This window comes from Euprymna scolopes, chromosome 3 (assembly GCF_053919585.1).
Source record: "Euprymna scolopes isolate OS-2025 chromosome 3, ASM5391958v1, whole genome shotgun sequence".
NCBI classification, from domain to species: Eukaryota; Metazoa; Mollusca; class Cephalopoda; order Sepiida; family Sepiolidae; genus Euprymna; species Euprymna scolopes.
In genome coordinates, this window is record NC_136484.1 from 194,627,477 (window position 1) to 194,644,747 (window position 17,271).

A 17,271-nucleotide genomic window follows, 5' to 3' on the forward strand; every position below is an offset into this window, starting at 1 on the left:
GATAAGTGTTTCAGTGTGAACAGGTATGGTATAATAAATTATGGGGTTTATCTATTTTATTTTTACTTTCATCATATTTTGCTTTGGTTTTGATACACCCAAATTCGAAGCTATCTCTTTACAACCCTTCCTTTTCATAACCTACCTTACTTTCATAAATCAGAGTCCATTTTCTGTAGGTTGTTTTTGAACCCAGTCAAAGACAGGTACTTTTGCTAGTATATATATAACTCTAAAACCGAATAAAATTCCTTGAAGATGTGTCTTATTTATTTGCAAACAATTGTTTACAAATTAGGCACAAGGCCATTAAAAATGTTGTTTTACACTTTTTTTTCATACTTTGGACACAATAACGACCCATTTATATAATACCACATTTACTTAAAAGATCTCCAATTCCTGAAGATGTGAATTATTGTGTATCTATGAACAGCTATTTTGTAGCGTATCAATCCAGGCTTGAAAGGACAAGGTGCACAGGTCAAGAAAATCAAGTGAAAGATGACCTTGTCTTCTTTTTTGTTTGTTTTTTGTCCGGGCTTGTCGTGTTGGCGCCATGGAAAGAGGCTCAAAGGAAACAGCTCTTTGGACACGGCCGTCTGATTGGCCTGTCAGCCGGTCATGTGACCTGGCACACATGCGCATGACGGTTATATTCATACCCCCCGCCCCAACTCCTATCCCTATTTTAAGTCTTGTTGAAGGAGGGGAAGGAAGGAAAGAAAGAAAGATATAAAAAGGAAGCCATTTTGCCCCTCCCCCCCCTATCTTTTTTTTTTTTTTTTTGGAAAACTTACTCAACCGAAGGAGAGTCTGTTATTCCTCTTTAGATATTTTCTTATTTTTCTCCTCGGAATTTAGCCGTTAGTCTTCGCGCACTCTAAATCTATAAAAAAACAAATCCAAGCAATATGGGCGTGCAAGTTGAAGTAATAGAGGAAGGCAATGGTGAGTAAATATAATTTTGCGCAAATAATCCGTATTTTTATTTTCGACTTTATTTTTTCTTGATAAAGTCTAGATCGAGCATGCATGTCGGATGGTGAAAAGCAAATAAAACTCCCTCGTTGTTTCGTTTCCTTAAACAAAGAAATAGAGCTAAAAAGTATTTTACTTTTTGTGTTAAAAACGTAAATTAAAAATAATTTAAAAAATAAATAAATTAAAGTTTGCGAAATTGAAATAACCTAAAAAAAAAAAAAAAAAAAAGCCCCCTCCCTCGTCGTTTATATCAAAATGGCGAATTGTATATACATTTTTTCTGTAGTTTTAAGTTGCTTCTTTTGCCTTGTATTTAATGCATTAAATCTTAGATTAACTACTTCGTTTTTTTATTTTTATTTTAAACATAAAACTAACATTTTTCTCCGTAAATAAAATCTCAACTATTTTGCAACAGTTTTTGTTCGAAATTTAAACTTTTTAACTGATTCACGTGTTCATAACATTATATATAAATTATATATGATTAAAGCTTTTTCAAGCATTAAAAAAAAACATTTACACAAATCCTATTTTTTAATTTTTTTTTTTTTTTTTTTTAAGTAGTTGTATACACCACTCCCCATGGCTGCCCATATTGGCTCGGTAAAATCCGGTAATGAGTTGGAAAAGCCAAAAAGCGACCCTACAAAAAAAATTCTGGTTACTTAAACGAGATAAAAACTAACAAAAACAAGTCCAAAATTCAACTTTTTAAAAATATGTACATCCCGTCACGGAACGAAAAAAAATCATATTCCAAAAATGACGTAAATTGATCTAGTATTTTTTCTGGTACTCATGCAGAGTGATCCGTGCTGAAATAAAGTTATTATTTAAAAAGCCATTCTTAACATGAAGAGGGTGTTTTGTACATATTCTGTACGTTAACCTTACAATTGAATAAAAAATAAAACTTTAATTAAACGTGGAAATACGATTTAAATAATAGCGCGGATCACTCTACTTTAGCACCGTTTTTCTTTATATATATGCACTTACTTAGGTATTGTGCTGAAATGTTATTTAGAAACCTATTGGGAAGGTGTTTTGTAACTATTCTGTACTTTCACCTAACAATTTAATATAAGAAAATACACCGTGAAACTTGAGTTTAACTTGAAAATGCTATCCAAAAATAGCACAATACCTTCTCTGTATATGCATTTCTTTTTTTTTAAATAGGTTAAGTTCTAGATTTCACTGATTTATTTAGATTGCATTTTATTTTGTAAATTGTGTAGAAAAAAAATTGTTTCCGATATCTATACTAGATCTTTCGAAAAACTATTCCTGAATTTTAAGTCGACTCGTGAGACAAACCTTGCAACAATTTACAAGCAAAACGATTAGCGATGTCCTAAAATTAGCATCGGTAAAAAAAAAAAAAAAAATTATCAGTGAAGGTTCAAATTTAAACAAAAAGAATACAAACTTTATTTCTATAAAAATCAATAAAAAAAAAGGTGCTTATGCAGAGTGATCCGCGCTATTTTTTTAATCATATTTCCACGTTTAAAGTTTTTTTTTTTTATTCAGTTGTAAGATTAAAGTACAGAATAGGTACAAAATACCCTCACCTCCCCATGTTAAGAATGGCTTTTTAAATAACGTTATTTCAGCACGGATCACTCTCTGCATGAGTACAAAAAAAAAAAAAAAAAAAAAAAACGGGATAGGAAACGTCCAAGAATGTTTTTATACAAAATATGTATAAAATGAAAATATTCCCAGTTAATTTCAAGCTTCTTTTTTAAAGTGGTACAAAATTTAGGATGATAATATTAAATAATTTAATTAAAAAAAAAAAAAAAAGAAAAAAAAGCTTCAGATTAAAGGTGGGTGGGTTAAAATCTAGTGCGCGTTGAAGGTACCTGCAAACCAGATAATTTTTAACACTTGAGTATGTGCTAAGACGATCCCTTCCAATTTAGTATGGCGAAGTGTGTATAAAAATTGGGTACTCCTGGGGCATTGAGTTTCATGGCGGCAAACATTTAATAGCCGCTCCCCTACAACGCATGCCCGGAAAATTTCAATTTGTTCGTTATTGTAATAATACAAAAAAGTGCTTATGCACTTATTGAACCACGTTATCTTTAAAATGGTATTTTCAAGTTAGTTTTCCATATCTTATTTGTTAGGTGAAAGTACATAGTAGTTACAAACACCCTTCTGTCCCCATGTTAAGAATGGCTTTCTAAATAACTTTATGGCGGAGTTGTACAACCATCCATCACCCCCCGCGTAATTTCTATACTGATAGGTTTTTTGAAATTTTTTCACTGGATTATTATTGATTGGACACTAATTAACCAGATTATGAAAAAAAAAAAAAATTTTTTTTTCAAAATCATTATTTCGACATATGAAAGAGGTGCTCACTTTTTAGTTACAACGTTCTGGTAAATCAGTCACCCATTTTGTAACCAATCCAAACCATAGAAAGCAAAAATTATGAACCTACCGCATTTGTAAGTCAGAAATATTTTAGTTTCTCAAAGAAAAAAAGATGGAATGAACATGACTTTTTGTTTTTTATGAAACTAAAGTTTCTAGTCTTTTTTTTTTTTTTTTTAGTTTTTTTTTTTTTAACTTTAGGTTTTTTGGTTTGTATTACTGTACACAGATTCGAAAGTTGTCAACAAACAAATATATAACAAATTAATGTTATCAAAGGCAAGATAAGTTACTTTTCTAACTGGATATGTTTTTAGTGTTTTTATTTAATGCAGCATGTTTTTTAATTAAGTATTAATTTCACTAACATGCTGGAGAAATGTTTCATAATTTTCCATCCCGTTGTCAATTTTCATACCGTACGTCTCCTCATAATATACAGCTTCGTTAACACGGGACCATTTCATATCGTCCTAAGACGTAAAGTCCGTATTTAGAAAGAAAAAAAAAAAAAAAAAAATGGGTGACTATGACTGATTTACTAGAACGTTGTAACTAAAAAGTGAGCACCCCCTTTCAAATGTCGAAATGATTTTTTTTTTTTCAATTTTTTTTTCATAATCTGGTTAGAATCCAATCAATAATAATCCAGTGAAGAAATTTCAAAACCTATCAGGATAGAAATTACAAGTGTCATTTAAAAAGCCATTCTTAACATGGGGAGGGTGTTTTGTACCTATTCTGCACTTTAACTTTACAATTGAATAAAAAAAACTTTAATTAAACTTGGAAATACGATTAAAAAAATAGCGCCGATCATTAAATGCATTAGCGCCGTGAGAAATTGTCATGGTGTAGTTTAATAAGCCAACATCCGCACGTAGGGGAGCAAAAATATGCTTGCCGCCATGGAACTCAACGTCAACGTCCCACGAGTACCAAAAATTGTAAGATTTTTTCATTTTTATAGAAATACTTTTCGGTGCTTAAGATATAGTCGACAAACCGGTTTATTAAATTTATCGTTTTAAGCAAAAACAATATGTACTTAATTGTCATGTCGAAAATAGTAATATATCCAAAATTATGAACATTCATTGAGTAAAACTGCTTTTTTAGTAAAAAAAAAAAAAAAGAAAAAAAAAAGGTAGGTACTAGTGCACTTAATGATCCGTGCTGAAATAACGTTATTTAGAAAGCCAGTCTTAACATGGGGAGGAGAGGGTGTTTTGTACCTATTTTGTACTTTAATCTTACAATTTAATAAAAAGATATCAAAACTTCGATTAAACTTGAAAATACTATTTAAAAATAGCGCGGATCAATAAGTGCACTAGCACCAAAAAGTATCATTACAACAAATTTTGGGTACTTGTACAGTTTAATCAAGACATTAAATCGTGAAAATATTGAAAAAAGTTTAAATTGTACGTATCCGTTATGGAATGAAGTTCTCTAGGTACCTCCAACGCGCGCCAGTGGTTTACCCCCCCCCCTATGTAACACGATGTAATTGTAATTAATATTATCTTAACTTTTTTACCATTTAATAGAAAAAACTTCAAAAACTAATATTTAAAAAAAATTTTACAGCATACAAAAATAATGAAAATGCGAGACAAAAATCGTGTTTACATTATCGACGCTTTAAAACAACGTTCCTATGTAGTTACGTTTTTTAAGCCGTTAGTTCACACACCCATATTTTCCTGAAATTTTCGATATTCAATCATTATTAAATAAACTTACATATTAAAAGTAGGTTTCGTTAAATATATTAGCGGAAATATTTTTTTTGTTCTACCCCCCCCCCCCCATATTTCATGGTCCGAAAACTAAGCAAAATAAATGTGGGTTGATAAGTTTCAACATTTTTTAAAGTTGAAAAGATCAAATAATTAAAAAAATAGTTATATATATTTGTAGTCATCATCGACATAGTCCTGTTTCGTATCATCACAACTCATCAGTGCCGCTAGACTAGAATTATATATATATATATATATATATATATATATATATATATATATATAATTCTGTTATTTATTTCACTTACCTCAAAGTTGTAAATAAAAATTGACATAAATTCAATATTATGTTTAAAAAAAAAAGTGTACTGTATTACTGTATACATAGATTCGAAAAAACTGTCAAAAAACAAATATATAACAAAATAAATGTTGACCCTCTTGCACTTAAGGCAAATGGAAATTAGGAAGATACAAAAGGAACAGCAATGATTTGACACCGGTTGAAAGAATGCAATTTGATTGGGTAGAGAAATTATGACGTCATTACTATGAAATATTGATAAAATTTAAGTTGAAATTGTTGAAAAAGAATGTAATAACTAAATATTTAATAGTATTTTTAGAATTTTTTAAAGTTAAGATAGAATTGAAATTATTGTAAAAGAATTTAATGAGTATTTAATAATATAAAAATAATTAATGTAGAAGCATTTTTAAGTTTCGATCGCTGACTTATACTGAACTATTTTACTTTTATTTTAAATTAAAAACGTTAATTAGCTCTCCAGTTAAAAGAATTTTTTAAAGTTCAGATAGAATTTAAGAATTGAAAGTATTGTAAATAAGTATTTAATAATAGTATAAAATAATTAAAATTACGCGTAAAAAATTGTTTAAGCATTTTTAAAAGTTAGTCATTTAAGTAATCGATCGCCGACTTATAGTGAACTATTTTTCTAATTAAAATTACGCGTAAAAGATTGTTTAAAAAAATTGTTTATTTATAAAATGACATCATAATTTCTCTATCCAATCAATGACATTCTTTCAACCGGTGTTAGACGACTGCTGTTCTTTTTCTATCTTCCTAATTTCCATTTGCCTAAAGTGCAAGAGGCCCCATGTTTATTCAGCTCGAAAAGCATAAAGTGTTTACCGATGTATTGGAAAATTCAAAATGGCGCCCGACTCTTCTTTAACACGGTAAGTTTGGGAAAAGGTATTATAAATAATAAACTAGACAAATCTTGTTAGAAATTCGCTCAATATATGTTACCATGACATAAGTTGACATATATTCGGTGTTTTTTAATAGTATTTTGTCTAGTTTATTATTTATAACCTTTTCCCAAACTTAACATGTTAAAGAGAGAGTCGGGCGCCATTTTGAATTTTCCAATACATCGGTAATCACTGTTTTTCGAGCTGAATAAACATGTTACATTAAATATAAACACTAAGAACATATCCAGTTGGGTAGAAAAGTAACTTATCTTGCCTTTGGTAACACTTATTTGTTATATATTTGTTTTTGACAACTTTTTCAAATCTGTGTACAGTAAAACAAACCCAATAATTTTTAAAAAGCTTTAAATATTAAATTCAAATATTACGTGATATCAAGTTTAAATGGATTTTTTTAATAACAGGTTTCCAACAATAAAAAATATATTCGTATAAAAGAATATAAGACTATTGAGATAATAAAAATTCTAAATCCAAAAGCGACCTTAAAAAAACTCGTTTTAATTTTATTTAAATTGATAGAGGGTGTTTGGCGCTTTTTTTTTTTTTTTTTCCCAAAAATGAACGGAGGCTTGTAAAGAACATTATTTTTAAATACATGTGTCAACAGAATACGTTAAAATTAATTTTATTAACTCTAGTCTGTATAGTTCGTTAATAAAAATGTATTTGTTTTACAAAAGGTAAGTTTTATATTTTTTATCCATAGCAAAAAAAACCTTACTCCATTAATAATTATAACGCGAACGCTTACCCATAGATATGTCGTTCACCTTCCTCCTATGATGCAGCTGGTTACTGTGAAGATAGATGGTGACTTGTCTTGAGATTAGGCTCGCTGGAACCAGGCTTATAGGCTGCATCCGTTACACTCGAAGAATGTCGTTCTCGTCAGTGTCTGAAACAATGGAGATGAAGACTATGAACTCACATGCATGAACATAGGGCATGATATGGCATCTGGAACCTATCTATCTCCTTCTCCCATGGCGAGTTTCTGACGGCAGTGTAAGAAACTTGTCCTGTGTTTGTCCGTGAAAATGATCACTATTATCATCGTTATCCGTCGACGATTTACACTATGTACACACGGCTAGTGGAAGTATCCACTAATCTTTGCAGCACCGATTGCGCAGCCTGCGCTAGCTCGGAGACGCCAGGCTCATTGTGGGGCTTCATGCGCGCAAGCGCACGTGGCAGCTTCACGGTTGGCGATGCTCCTTGTCCTTCTTCTTGAGGGGGTGTATGCACCCGTTCCGGTGTTGTCGATTTAATCATGTGCGGTTCAGGAAGTCCAGGTCCTTGCAATGAGCCAGTCGGCTCCTGAGGCGGGGATTCTCCTAGATTTTCCTGTGGGGGTGCATCTGAAGTTATAGGCTCAGTAACATCATCGGTATGATTTTCTTCAATTGTTGTTGGGATAAGCGACTCAATGATCTTTCCTCTGTTGATAGTTTGGAACGGTGTGAATTTTCTCAGATGCTGGCGGTTTCTGAGGGTGAGTCTGCTAGATCCATCGATTTTAACGATATACTGATGATGCTGATTGACTTCAACCACCATACCTGTGCGTTCCCAGCGGAGAGGGTGGTTTCCGGTGAGGTTCTGAACGTAGACATGGTCACCTATGCGCAGTGGGGGTAAGATTTTCGTGCGTTGTTCCCACTTTTCGTGCTCCCTAGAGTGACGCTTAGCCAGAGCCCGCTCTCTGTGTCCAAAAGTTTCAGTCCAGGTGGCGTGGGGGCAATAACGCCCCATCTGGATAGGGATAGGGTCTCTGATGGAACGGCCGAAAATGATCATTGGCGGAGATGCTTTAGTTTCAGGATCAATAGAATTCCTGTAAATTAGCATGGCCTTCTGAAAGCTGTCAACGTGTATGAATCCACCAGACGAAGTATTGTCCATTAACATCCGTTTAATGGTTTTCACGACGATTTCTGCACGGCAGTTAGCACGGGGGTTGGCAACTGAGGTGAGCCGGTGGTGTACGCCCCACGACTTCAGGAACTCCTTTGTCTTTCCGGCGGTGAACTGGGGACCACCATCTGAAGTCAGTTCCTCGGGTACCCCAAAGATGGCAAAGAATTCGCGCAAGCTTCTGAACACCATAGGCCAGTTGGAGTACCGATCCACCACAACGAGAAATAGTCGCAGCAAATGTGCTGGAAGGGGTACTCCGGCACAGTGATGTCCGACGGAGGCTGCATTGGGTTCGACTTAGCTATCCGGTGGCAGTGGGATCATTCGTCCCTTACCCGTTGAATATCCACAGTGATGTTGGGCCAGTACACAGAATCTGCAGCTCGTGCGCTCATTGCATTAACTCCTTGATGGGCTGCGTGAAGGGCTTCTAGTATGTGGGGTCTTAGCTCCTGCGGGATAACAATTCTCCCACCAGCGAGTACCACGCCATCCACCAAGCATAGCGATCCAGCGAGGCGGTGGTAAGGGCGGAGCTCAGGACTTAATTGCCTGCAATCAGCCGGAAACCCTTGTTGTATCAATATTTGTAGTTTCTGCAGGTGTTCATCTGATGCGGTGGACTGTTTAACCATATGCCACGTCACAACATTGGTGCTATTTGACATGGAGGCAAGCATAGCGCCCTCTTCGGCTATATCCACGGTGTCATCATCAGGCTCTGCACCTGGTGCTGCGGGTGCAGGGTAGCGCGAGGCAGCGTCTGCTCCAGCATTCTTCTTTCCTGACACATGTATCAGTCGGAACCTGTATGCCAGCGTCTTCTCCTTGAGGTTAAGCACTCTGCGATTGCTAATGTCATTCAAGGCGCGCTCGTTGAGAATACCGACCAGTGGCTTGTGATCAGTGACGATGATTAGGTCTGCACAGCCCTGAATGTAGTATCTGGTCTGATGCAGCGCGTACACCACAGCCAGGGCCTCAACTTCAACTGGGGCATAACGAGTCTCTGGGCCATGCATGAACCTGCTTCCAACCAGGCACAACTTCCATCCGCCCCGACAGCAGATTGAGGTCCTTGAGGCGCAGCTGCAGTACTTCTGCAGTAAACAGAAGCCTATGCCGGAGGTGGACCAATCTGTGACATGTAGGGTGGGATGGCTGGAACAGTCTGACTCCATCCTGCATTTCTCTGATGATGACCGCTTTAGACTCTCGAAAAATGGCATCCAATTCATCAGACCACTTGAAGGGTGTCTTGGGCTGGAGAAGATGGCGGAATGGTTGCATTCTCTTGGCCATCGAGAATGCATAGGCGCCCTGATTCACCAGTCCAAACCATGCCCTAGCACCCGTGATGTCTTGAGGCACAGGGAAACTTTGAATAGAGTCTATGAACTTGGTGGATGGCTTGATACTCGTTGGCGTAATCGTTAATCCGGCGAAGTCTACCTCATCTTGGGCGAATTGGAATTTTTTTGGATTTAGGGTGATCCCATTCCTGCCACAAAAATCAAGCGACTCACATGTTTGATGGAATGCAGATTCTATGGAGTCCGCCCACATGCAAGTGTCATCAACACACTTGACTTTGTCCTCTGGAAGTTGGCGATCAACGCGTCAAAGCGTTGATTGTAGGCATCACCGCTGGCGAGGAAGCCTTGAGGTGCAACTTTATAGCGGTAGCGTCCCCATGGTGTGATAAAGGTGGTCACATACCGGTCCTCTTCTCTGATGAGGACGGAATAATATCCGTTCCAAGCGTCTGTAACAGTCTTCTTAGTATCTTGAGGTACGCATACAGCCAGGTGGAATGGGCTCTGCACGTGGTGCGTCTGACGGACTGAATGGCGATTCTGGGGCTGCAGATCCACTGTCCGTCTTGGTATTCCATCTGATTTGGCGGTGACCACCATCCTCGAGCACCAGGTCACAGGTGTATTGGGGATAACTTTCTCCAGAACACCGATGCGAACGTCCCGTTCCAAGTCCTTGTACACCTGTTCCTGCCAGTGGATAGGCACTAAACCTGGTTTATGGACAGCGATAGGCTTCGCATCTGGATCTACGTGCAGCTCCAGTGGCTCACAATTCATAAGTGGGAGGGGTTGGTGCTCGCACACATTGAAAGTGGACGCAGCATAGTGATCGAGAAGCTACTGCTTGAGGGCAGGGACATCTTTGTCGGTGGCTGAGAGTCCTGGTGGAAGCCTCTTTGGTAGTGGAGGTGGGGCGCTGCGCTTCGGGCAAGGACACAAAGTTTGCTCGGCATCCCCGACAGATGCCACCGTCTCAGCTGGCCAGGAGACAGGGACCGACGGGAAATCGTGTGGGATAGCTCCCATCGATCAATACCTCGCGGCATAGGAAAGCCTTACCTATCTTACTGGAGACATAGACAAGCTGTTTGGTTTTCCTTGGGGCACCGGCGATGTCAGTTGTGCCCACCTCGCATGGAAAGCTTGACAGGAAAGACGTCTTCTTTTGCAATTCCCATAGCCAAAGCTGTTTTGAAAGGAATTATGGAGCTTTGGCAGCCCGAATCTGCGATCATAGGGATTTCTATGGGCGTAGGGTTGGAGGCCGTGAGAGGATGTCCAAGCTTCTCATGATCATCAGCAAGTGGTGTGAGCCTCGCGGTCAATACAGGATGCAGCTTGGAGGGTGGGGCTATCTACTTGCCCTTAAACACATGGTGTTCCACAGGTGCTCAGCAGTTATAGACTGAGGGTCTGGTTTCTGTGGCACATAGCTGGTCGCATAAAGTAGCGCTCTCGTCATCCTCCATATTTAGAGCTTCACTGGACCTCTTTGAGTTTTTCCCGTTGTTTTTAGGGTTCTGGGAGCATGACCGGTAATTTCTGTCACTGTGTCCCCAAACATTGCAAGCGGCACACTTACTGCAGTTTGAAGTGTAATGCCCCTTTACTGAGTACTTAGAGCAGGTGGAGGACCAAGCTTCACAAAACTTGGATCGCGTGTTTGTCATTCACCTTGGCATGACGGGCCCCACCACATGCCCAGCATTTTGCTTGATCGGAGCTGTTGGGTGGGTTATTATTGTTAGTATGACGGGGCTTATAAGAGGCATTTTGGGACATGGCGTGGGGTACTCTCCCCGACGGCAGTTCAAGTGGCTTTTCCTAGCTCTTTTTGAGCAATGAAATCAACAGTCTCTGCAAGAGTCCTGTCTGTTTTAGCATCCCCCAGGACATCACTAAGAATCTCGGAGTCCGTGATCCCTCTTATCAGGTTGTCCTTGATGATTTCCACGTTGTAATCAAATGTATGGCCGCAGCCTGGCTCCTTGCACTTGACAGTATATCGGCATAGGGCGGCTTGCCCTTTAAGAGTGGCGAGGAAATTTCTAATGGGAGTTCCGGGTGCTTGCATCATTCTGCTGATCCTGATGCGATGGACCAGCGTGCTTTCCTCCCTGACTGCTAGGCGTTTGATTGCAGCAAGGAGGTCATCTTCAGGCATAGATGACACGTCCCTTTGGAGGTGTCTCATTAGATCGTTCCGCAAATCGTCGCAGCAATGAAATAGAGCTGTGGCACACACTGCAGTGGGGATGGACATACCGGTTTTATACATCGTCCATTGACGAGTGAACGATGACCATTGGTCAGGGGAGCTGCCTGCCTGTCTGTCGTCACTGTTATTGTTTTGAAGTTGGTGTCAACAAAACGACGACCCTTAAAACTTCATTTTTTTTTCTTCTTCTTCCTAAAAACTGTTTCGAAACAATCCGACCTAGCTTGCAATCGCAAATGATCTCATTTCTCTCAGCGATCATACAAGCCTTTTTTTTTTTTTTTCACCGACTAATAGCGATATTTTCTCCCTTTTTTTTTTTTTTTTTTTTTTTTTTTTTCAACGCGTAATTGATTGATTTAGCCCGATTTGGAAATGTTACCCGTTGCTTAAGAAATATTAATTTTTGAAGAGGGGCCCAAAAGGGTTCCATGTACATGCATACAAACGAGAAATATCCATGCGCATACATATGAACGAAAAGGTACATTTCTCCCGGAAATATACGTGTTATATTTGTTTCAATCGCAAATTTCCAATTTTAACTTAAATTCAAAAAACACAAAACATTCTTCTGTGTGGTGTACACATTTTATTGATTTTAATGATATGGATTTCTTAAAAAATGGCTGTATTTGAAACGAATCCAACCATCAAAATTCTGGATGATACTATCCCATTAAGTTGTACCATTGAAAGTGCTGTAAATGTTGGATCCCACACTACACTGACGAGAACGACATAGATGATATGTCGTTCACCTTCCTTCTATGATGCAGCTGATGACTGAAGATGGATGGTGACTTGTCTTGAGATTAGGCTCACTGGAACCAGGCTTACAGGCTGCATCCGTTACACTCGAAGAATGTCGTTCTCGTCAGTGTCTGAAACAATGGAGATGAAGACTATGAACTCACATGCATGAACATAGGTTCCAGATGCCGTATCATGCCTATCTAACAAACACACGAAATGATGACGTCATTATTAAAATGTGTACTACTGACGTTTTACACATTCTCCGAAAAAAAATTTCACTTAATTTCATCAAGTAGTTTGTTTTACAGCGAAAAACCAATTTATGATACAGAGCAAAAGGTTTGATTTTTAGGAAGAAAAGCTAGTATTAAAAAAGGAGAGGGGGGGGGGGTGTCGGCGCTTTAACTGGCGTTATCTCCCCGTGGCGGTTGTAAACTCCAAACAAAAATTAAGAAAAATTCCAATTCAATGCGCTCTCATAAAAACGTGTTTTTTCCGCTGTAAAAAGAACTAATTAAGTGAATCCCCCCCCCCAACTAAATTTGATACTTTATCCGTTACGCCACGGGTCTTTGCGGAAAACGCTAGTATTTTTGGTAGCCTTATTCTTGTATGTGCGGTTTTACATTTAGAAAAATAGGTGCTTTTGTAATATGAGATTTAAAAAAAAAAATGAATATTTTGTTTAAAAACATGTGCACTTATTGAACTGCGCTATATTTAAATAGTATTTTCCAGTTTTACAATCTTTTTTTTTTTTTTTAAAATTGTTTGGTAAAAGTACAGAATAGTTACAAAACTTCCTCTTCTCCCCATGTTAAGAATGGCTTTCAAATGTTATTTCAGCACGGTTGAATAAATGCACCAGTACCAAAACACGTTTACGTGTCATGTTGAAATTAGTGGAAATTCCCCAAATTACGAAAAATAATAGAAAAAAAAAAATTGCAAGTATAAATATTTGAATTAGTTTAGTGCTAGTGCACTCATTGATCCGTGCTTAGTTTTGATGTTAAATTGTAAGGTTAAAGTACAGAACAGGTATAAAACACCCCTTTCCCATGTTAAGAATAGCTTTCTAAATATTTCGGCACTGATCAATAAGTGCACTCGTACCATTAGTTTTTATCGATTGTTTAATGGTGGAAGATTTTTTTTTTTAATTCAAGGGAGGTAAGCTGCAATCAATTTTGGTATATCCGTCATTTCAAAATACGATAAATTGTTAGTTTACCAACCCCTCGACATTCACCTTTAATTTGTCGACTTTTAAAGGTTAAAGGTTTTCACAAACCTGCAGTTACCCGTATGTAATCCCTATCATTTTGAATGGCGGCTATCTTTTTTTCCAATAACGAAAAAAACGCCCCAAAATGGCTAAATATACCACATGTAACTGAAATCCCTACAATTACCAGCGTTGGTGCAAAAATGTAAGGTTTATTGGAGGGGGAAGGGGGTAAATTCCAAGAAATCTTGAGTGAAAGGAAAGAACGTAAAGACAAGACCACAAATTAAAAATTGTATTTAGAGTAATATTTAAAATAAATTAAAAGGTAAATATTACCTTTTGCTACAACAAAACGCCGACCACTAAATTATTTTAGGGATATTCGATGTTGCTGGCCACAAATCTGATAACCAAATCCATCGCAAATTTACGGTTTGCATGGTATTAACCCCTTTTAATTGATCTAAAGTTTTCACGAGCGGTTTCACCGGTTTACAAAAGCATATTTTGTTTTTTGTTCTTTTTGAGGGGGGGGGTATTCAATTATAGAACTTGTAGCTTAACAGGTGCTTCTGCAGTTTAATTAACCGTTTTCCCATAAGTAACGCGCATACATTTACCGAGTAGAATACCGTTTAACATTTCACAGAAATTCTGTTTACATTTGGGGGAGGCGGTGGAGGGGCAGGGGCGAGTATCTTGTATGTTTGTAAACTGCTTGTGAAAACTTACTGGCAGCAATATTTTTACTATTAAATGAAGTGAAAACTTTATTTTATGAAAAATATTTGTCATTTAAAATGTCCACTATGTATTCATGCACCTTATGAAACGTCAAGTGACAGTTCAAACAAACAGAAGTACATAGAAGCTAGACAGTTCAAACAAACAGAAGTACATAGAAGCTAGAAATAATGTTAAAGAAATAGTGACAGCCAAGAAAGAATTTACTGAAACCACTAAAAAACGCATCAAAGCACAAAAATTAGGAGATCGTGACTTCTGGAAAATCTACAACAGTTTAGTAAATATTGGGCAATCAACAATTCCCCCACTAACCAACAATCACGAGGTTGTTTGCTCAGCAACCGACAAAGCTAATATGTTTGCCAGCCGGTTTGCCTAAAACTCCACACTGGACCCTTCCAACCACCCCGTGCTTGACTTTCCTTTGCGGACAGACGCCACGCTAGGTACATGCTATCATAAAAAATCTTGACACTTCAAAAGCATGTGGACCTGATCTCATCCCAGCTGTGCTATTAAAAAATGCTCAGCCGAAGTAGCTCCAGTTCTCTCCAAACTCTACAACAAATGCCTTAATGAATCATGCTTTCCGGGCTGTTGGAAAACCGCTTCTGTGGTACCAATATTCAAGAATTCTGGCGAAAGAACTGACCCATCAAATTATCGCCCCATTAGCCTCCTCCCACTTTTCGCCAAAATATTTGAGACCATAATTAACCATGCTCTAGTCCGGCACCTTACAGATGCTAAACTTCTGACTGACAAACAATATGGATTTAGACAAGCCCGTTCCACAGCTGACATCCTCACTGTAATCTCTGAACGTATATACCATTCACTGGACAAAGCGGGGGAGGGCAGAGTGGTAGCTCTAGATATATCTAAGGCTTTTGACAGGGTATGGCATAAGGGTCTCCTCAGGAAAATTAAATCATACGGTATCACTGGTAGAATACTTAGCATAATTAAATCCTTCTTAGATAAGAGAAAAATCCAGGTTGTCCTCGACGGTCGAACATCTAAACAGTGTGATATAAATGCGGGAGTGGCTCAGGGGTCTATCCTTGGACCTCTATTATTCCTGATATTTATTAATGACCTCCCCAACAAAACTGCCTCTGAGATGGGTATATATGCTGATGACACCACGCTCTATAACAGACACGACAGGAAAACAAATGAATACATATCTAAAGAAATGGCAAAAACACTAGAGGATAACCTCCAATCCGTAGTGGAATGGGGACATAAATGGATGGTCACATTCAATGCTGCCAAGACTAAACTGGTTTCCTACAATAATTACAAGAAACCTTCTCTGCCACCAATAGCAATGGCCAGTGACTCCCTGTCTGAGAGTACATCTTTCAAACTGCTTGGCCTAACGTTCACAGGAAACATGAGCTGGAACAATTATATTGAAAACATTGCCAGGGCCGCTGCAAAAAAGGTAGGCTCTCTCTACCGTGCTAGAAAACTACTGACACCTGAAAGTATCCTGTATCTCTATAAGGCCACCATTCGTCCATGTATGGAGTATTGTGTTCACATCTGGGCTGGTGCGTCTACTACTAGTCTCTCACTCCTAGACAAGGTTAAAAAAAGAGTCGCCAAGCTGATAGGCCTTGAACTGACATCTAAGCTTCAGTCCCTGTGCCATCAACGAAACGTTGCATCCCTCTGCTTGTTCTACAAGTATTTTAATGGTGAATGCTCTGACGAACTGCAGACACTTGTGCCCCCACGACGCAGACACCTTCGACAAAACCGACAGGCAGCTAAATCCCACCCCACACAGTAGAGATCCCTAGATGTAAAAGATCTTTCTACTCCAGTAGTTTCTTCCCCAGAACCACTAGACTCTGGGATTCCATTCCAGGAACCTGCTTCCCTAACTGTACTGACATGCGGAAGTTCAAGTGCAACGTGAACCGACATCTTGCTGCCCAAATCCCTACATAGTGCCCGAGTAGTTGCTGACCCTGAGTGGCAATGTGCCTTGTTTGGTGTGAAAATGTAATAATGAAAAAAAAAAAAAAAAACAGCGTGCGCTCATTTTGGTAAGAAAATGAAAAAAATTAATGTAATTAAGAAAATGAAAAAAAAATTAATGTAATTAAGAAAATGAAAAAAATAATGTAACTAAGAAAATGAAAAAAATAATGTAACTAAGAAAATGAAAAAAATTAATGTAATTAAGAAAATGAAAAAAATAATGTAACTAAGAAAATGAAAAAAATTAATGTAATTAAGAAAATGAAAAAAATTAATGTAATTAAGAAAATGAAAAAAAAATTAATGTAATTAAGAAAATGAAAAAAATTAATGTAATTAAGAAAATGAAAAAAATTAATGTAATTAAGAAAATGAAAAAAATTAATGTAATTAAGAAAATGAAAAAAATTAATGTAATTAAGAAAATGAAAAAAATTAATGTAATTAAGAAAATGAAAAAAATTAATGTAATTAAGAAAATGAAAAAAATTAATGTAATTAAGAAAATGAAAAAAAATTGTCCGTTTCCATATCAGGAAGCGGAAAAATATCCGGAAGGGTGGGTGGGGAGGTCATTTTGACCTTGAAGCCGAAAAATGTTTTGAGGGCCATGTTTTGGCCCTTTAGGCGTTTTTTCTTAAATGGGAAACAAGATAGCCGCCAGCAAAAACAATAGTGATTACGTTGGATACTGAATGT

At 37.4% G+C, this 17,271-nt stretch overlaps 1 protein-coding gene across 1 annotated transcript in view; it reads left to right on the forward strand.

Moving 5' to 3' along the window:
* Positions 1-698: 698 nt before the first annotated feature.
* Positions 699-17,271, forward strand: part of LOC145260484 (peptidyl-prolyl cis-trans isomerase FKBP1A-like) — a 33,269-nt gene continuing 16,696 nt past the window's right edge. Inside the window, exon 1 of the mRNA XM_080118596.1 lies at positions 699-951. Within this exon, the coding sequence (XP_079974722.1) occupies positions 915-951 (37 nt within the window). The 5' untranslated portion in view covers positions 699-914. The remainder of the gene's footprint in view (positions 952-17,271) is intronic.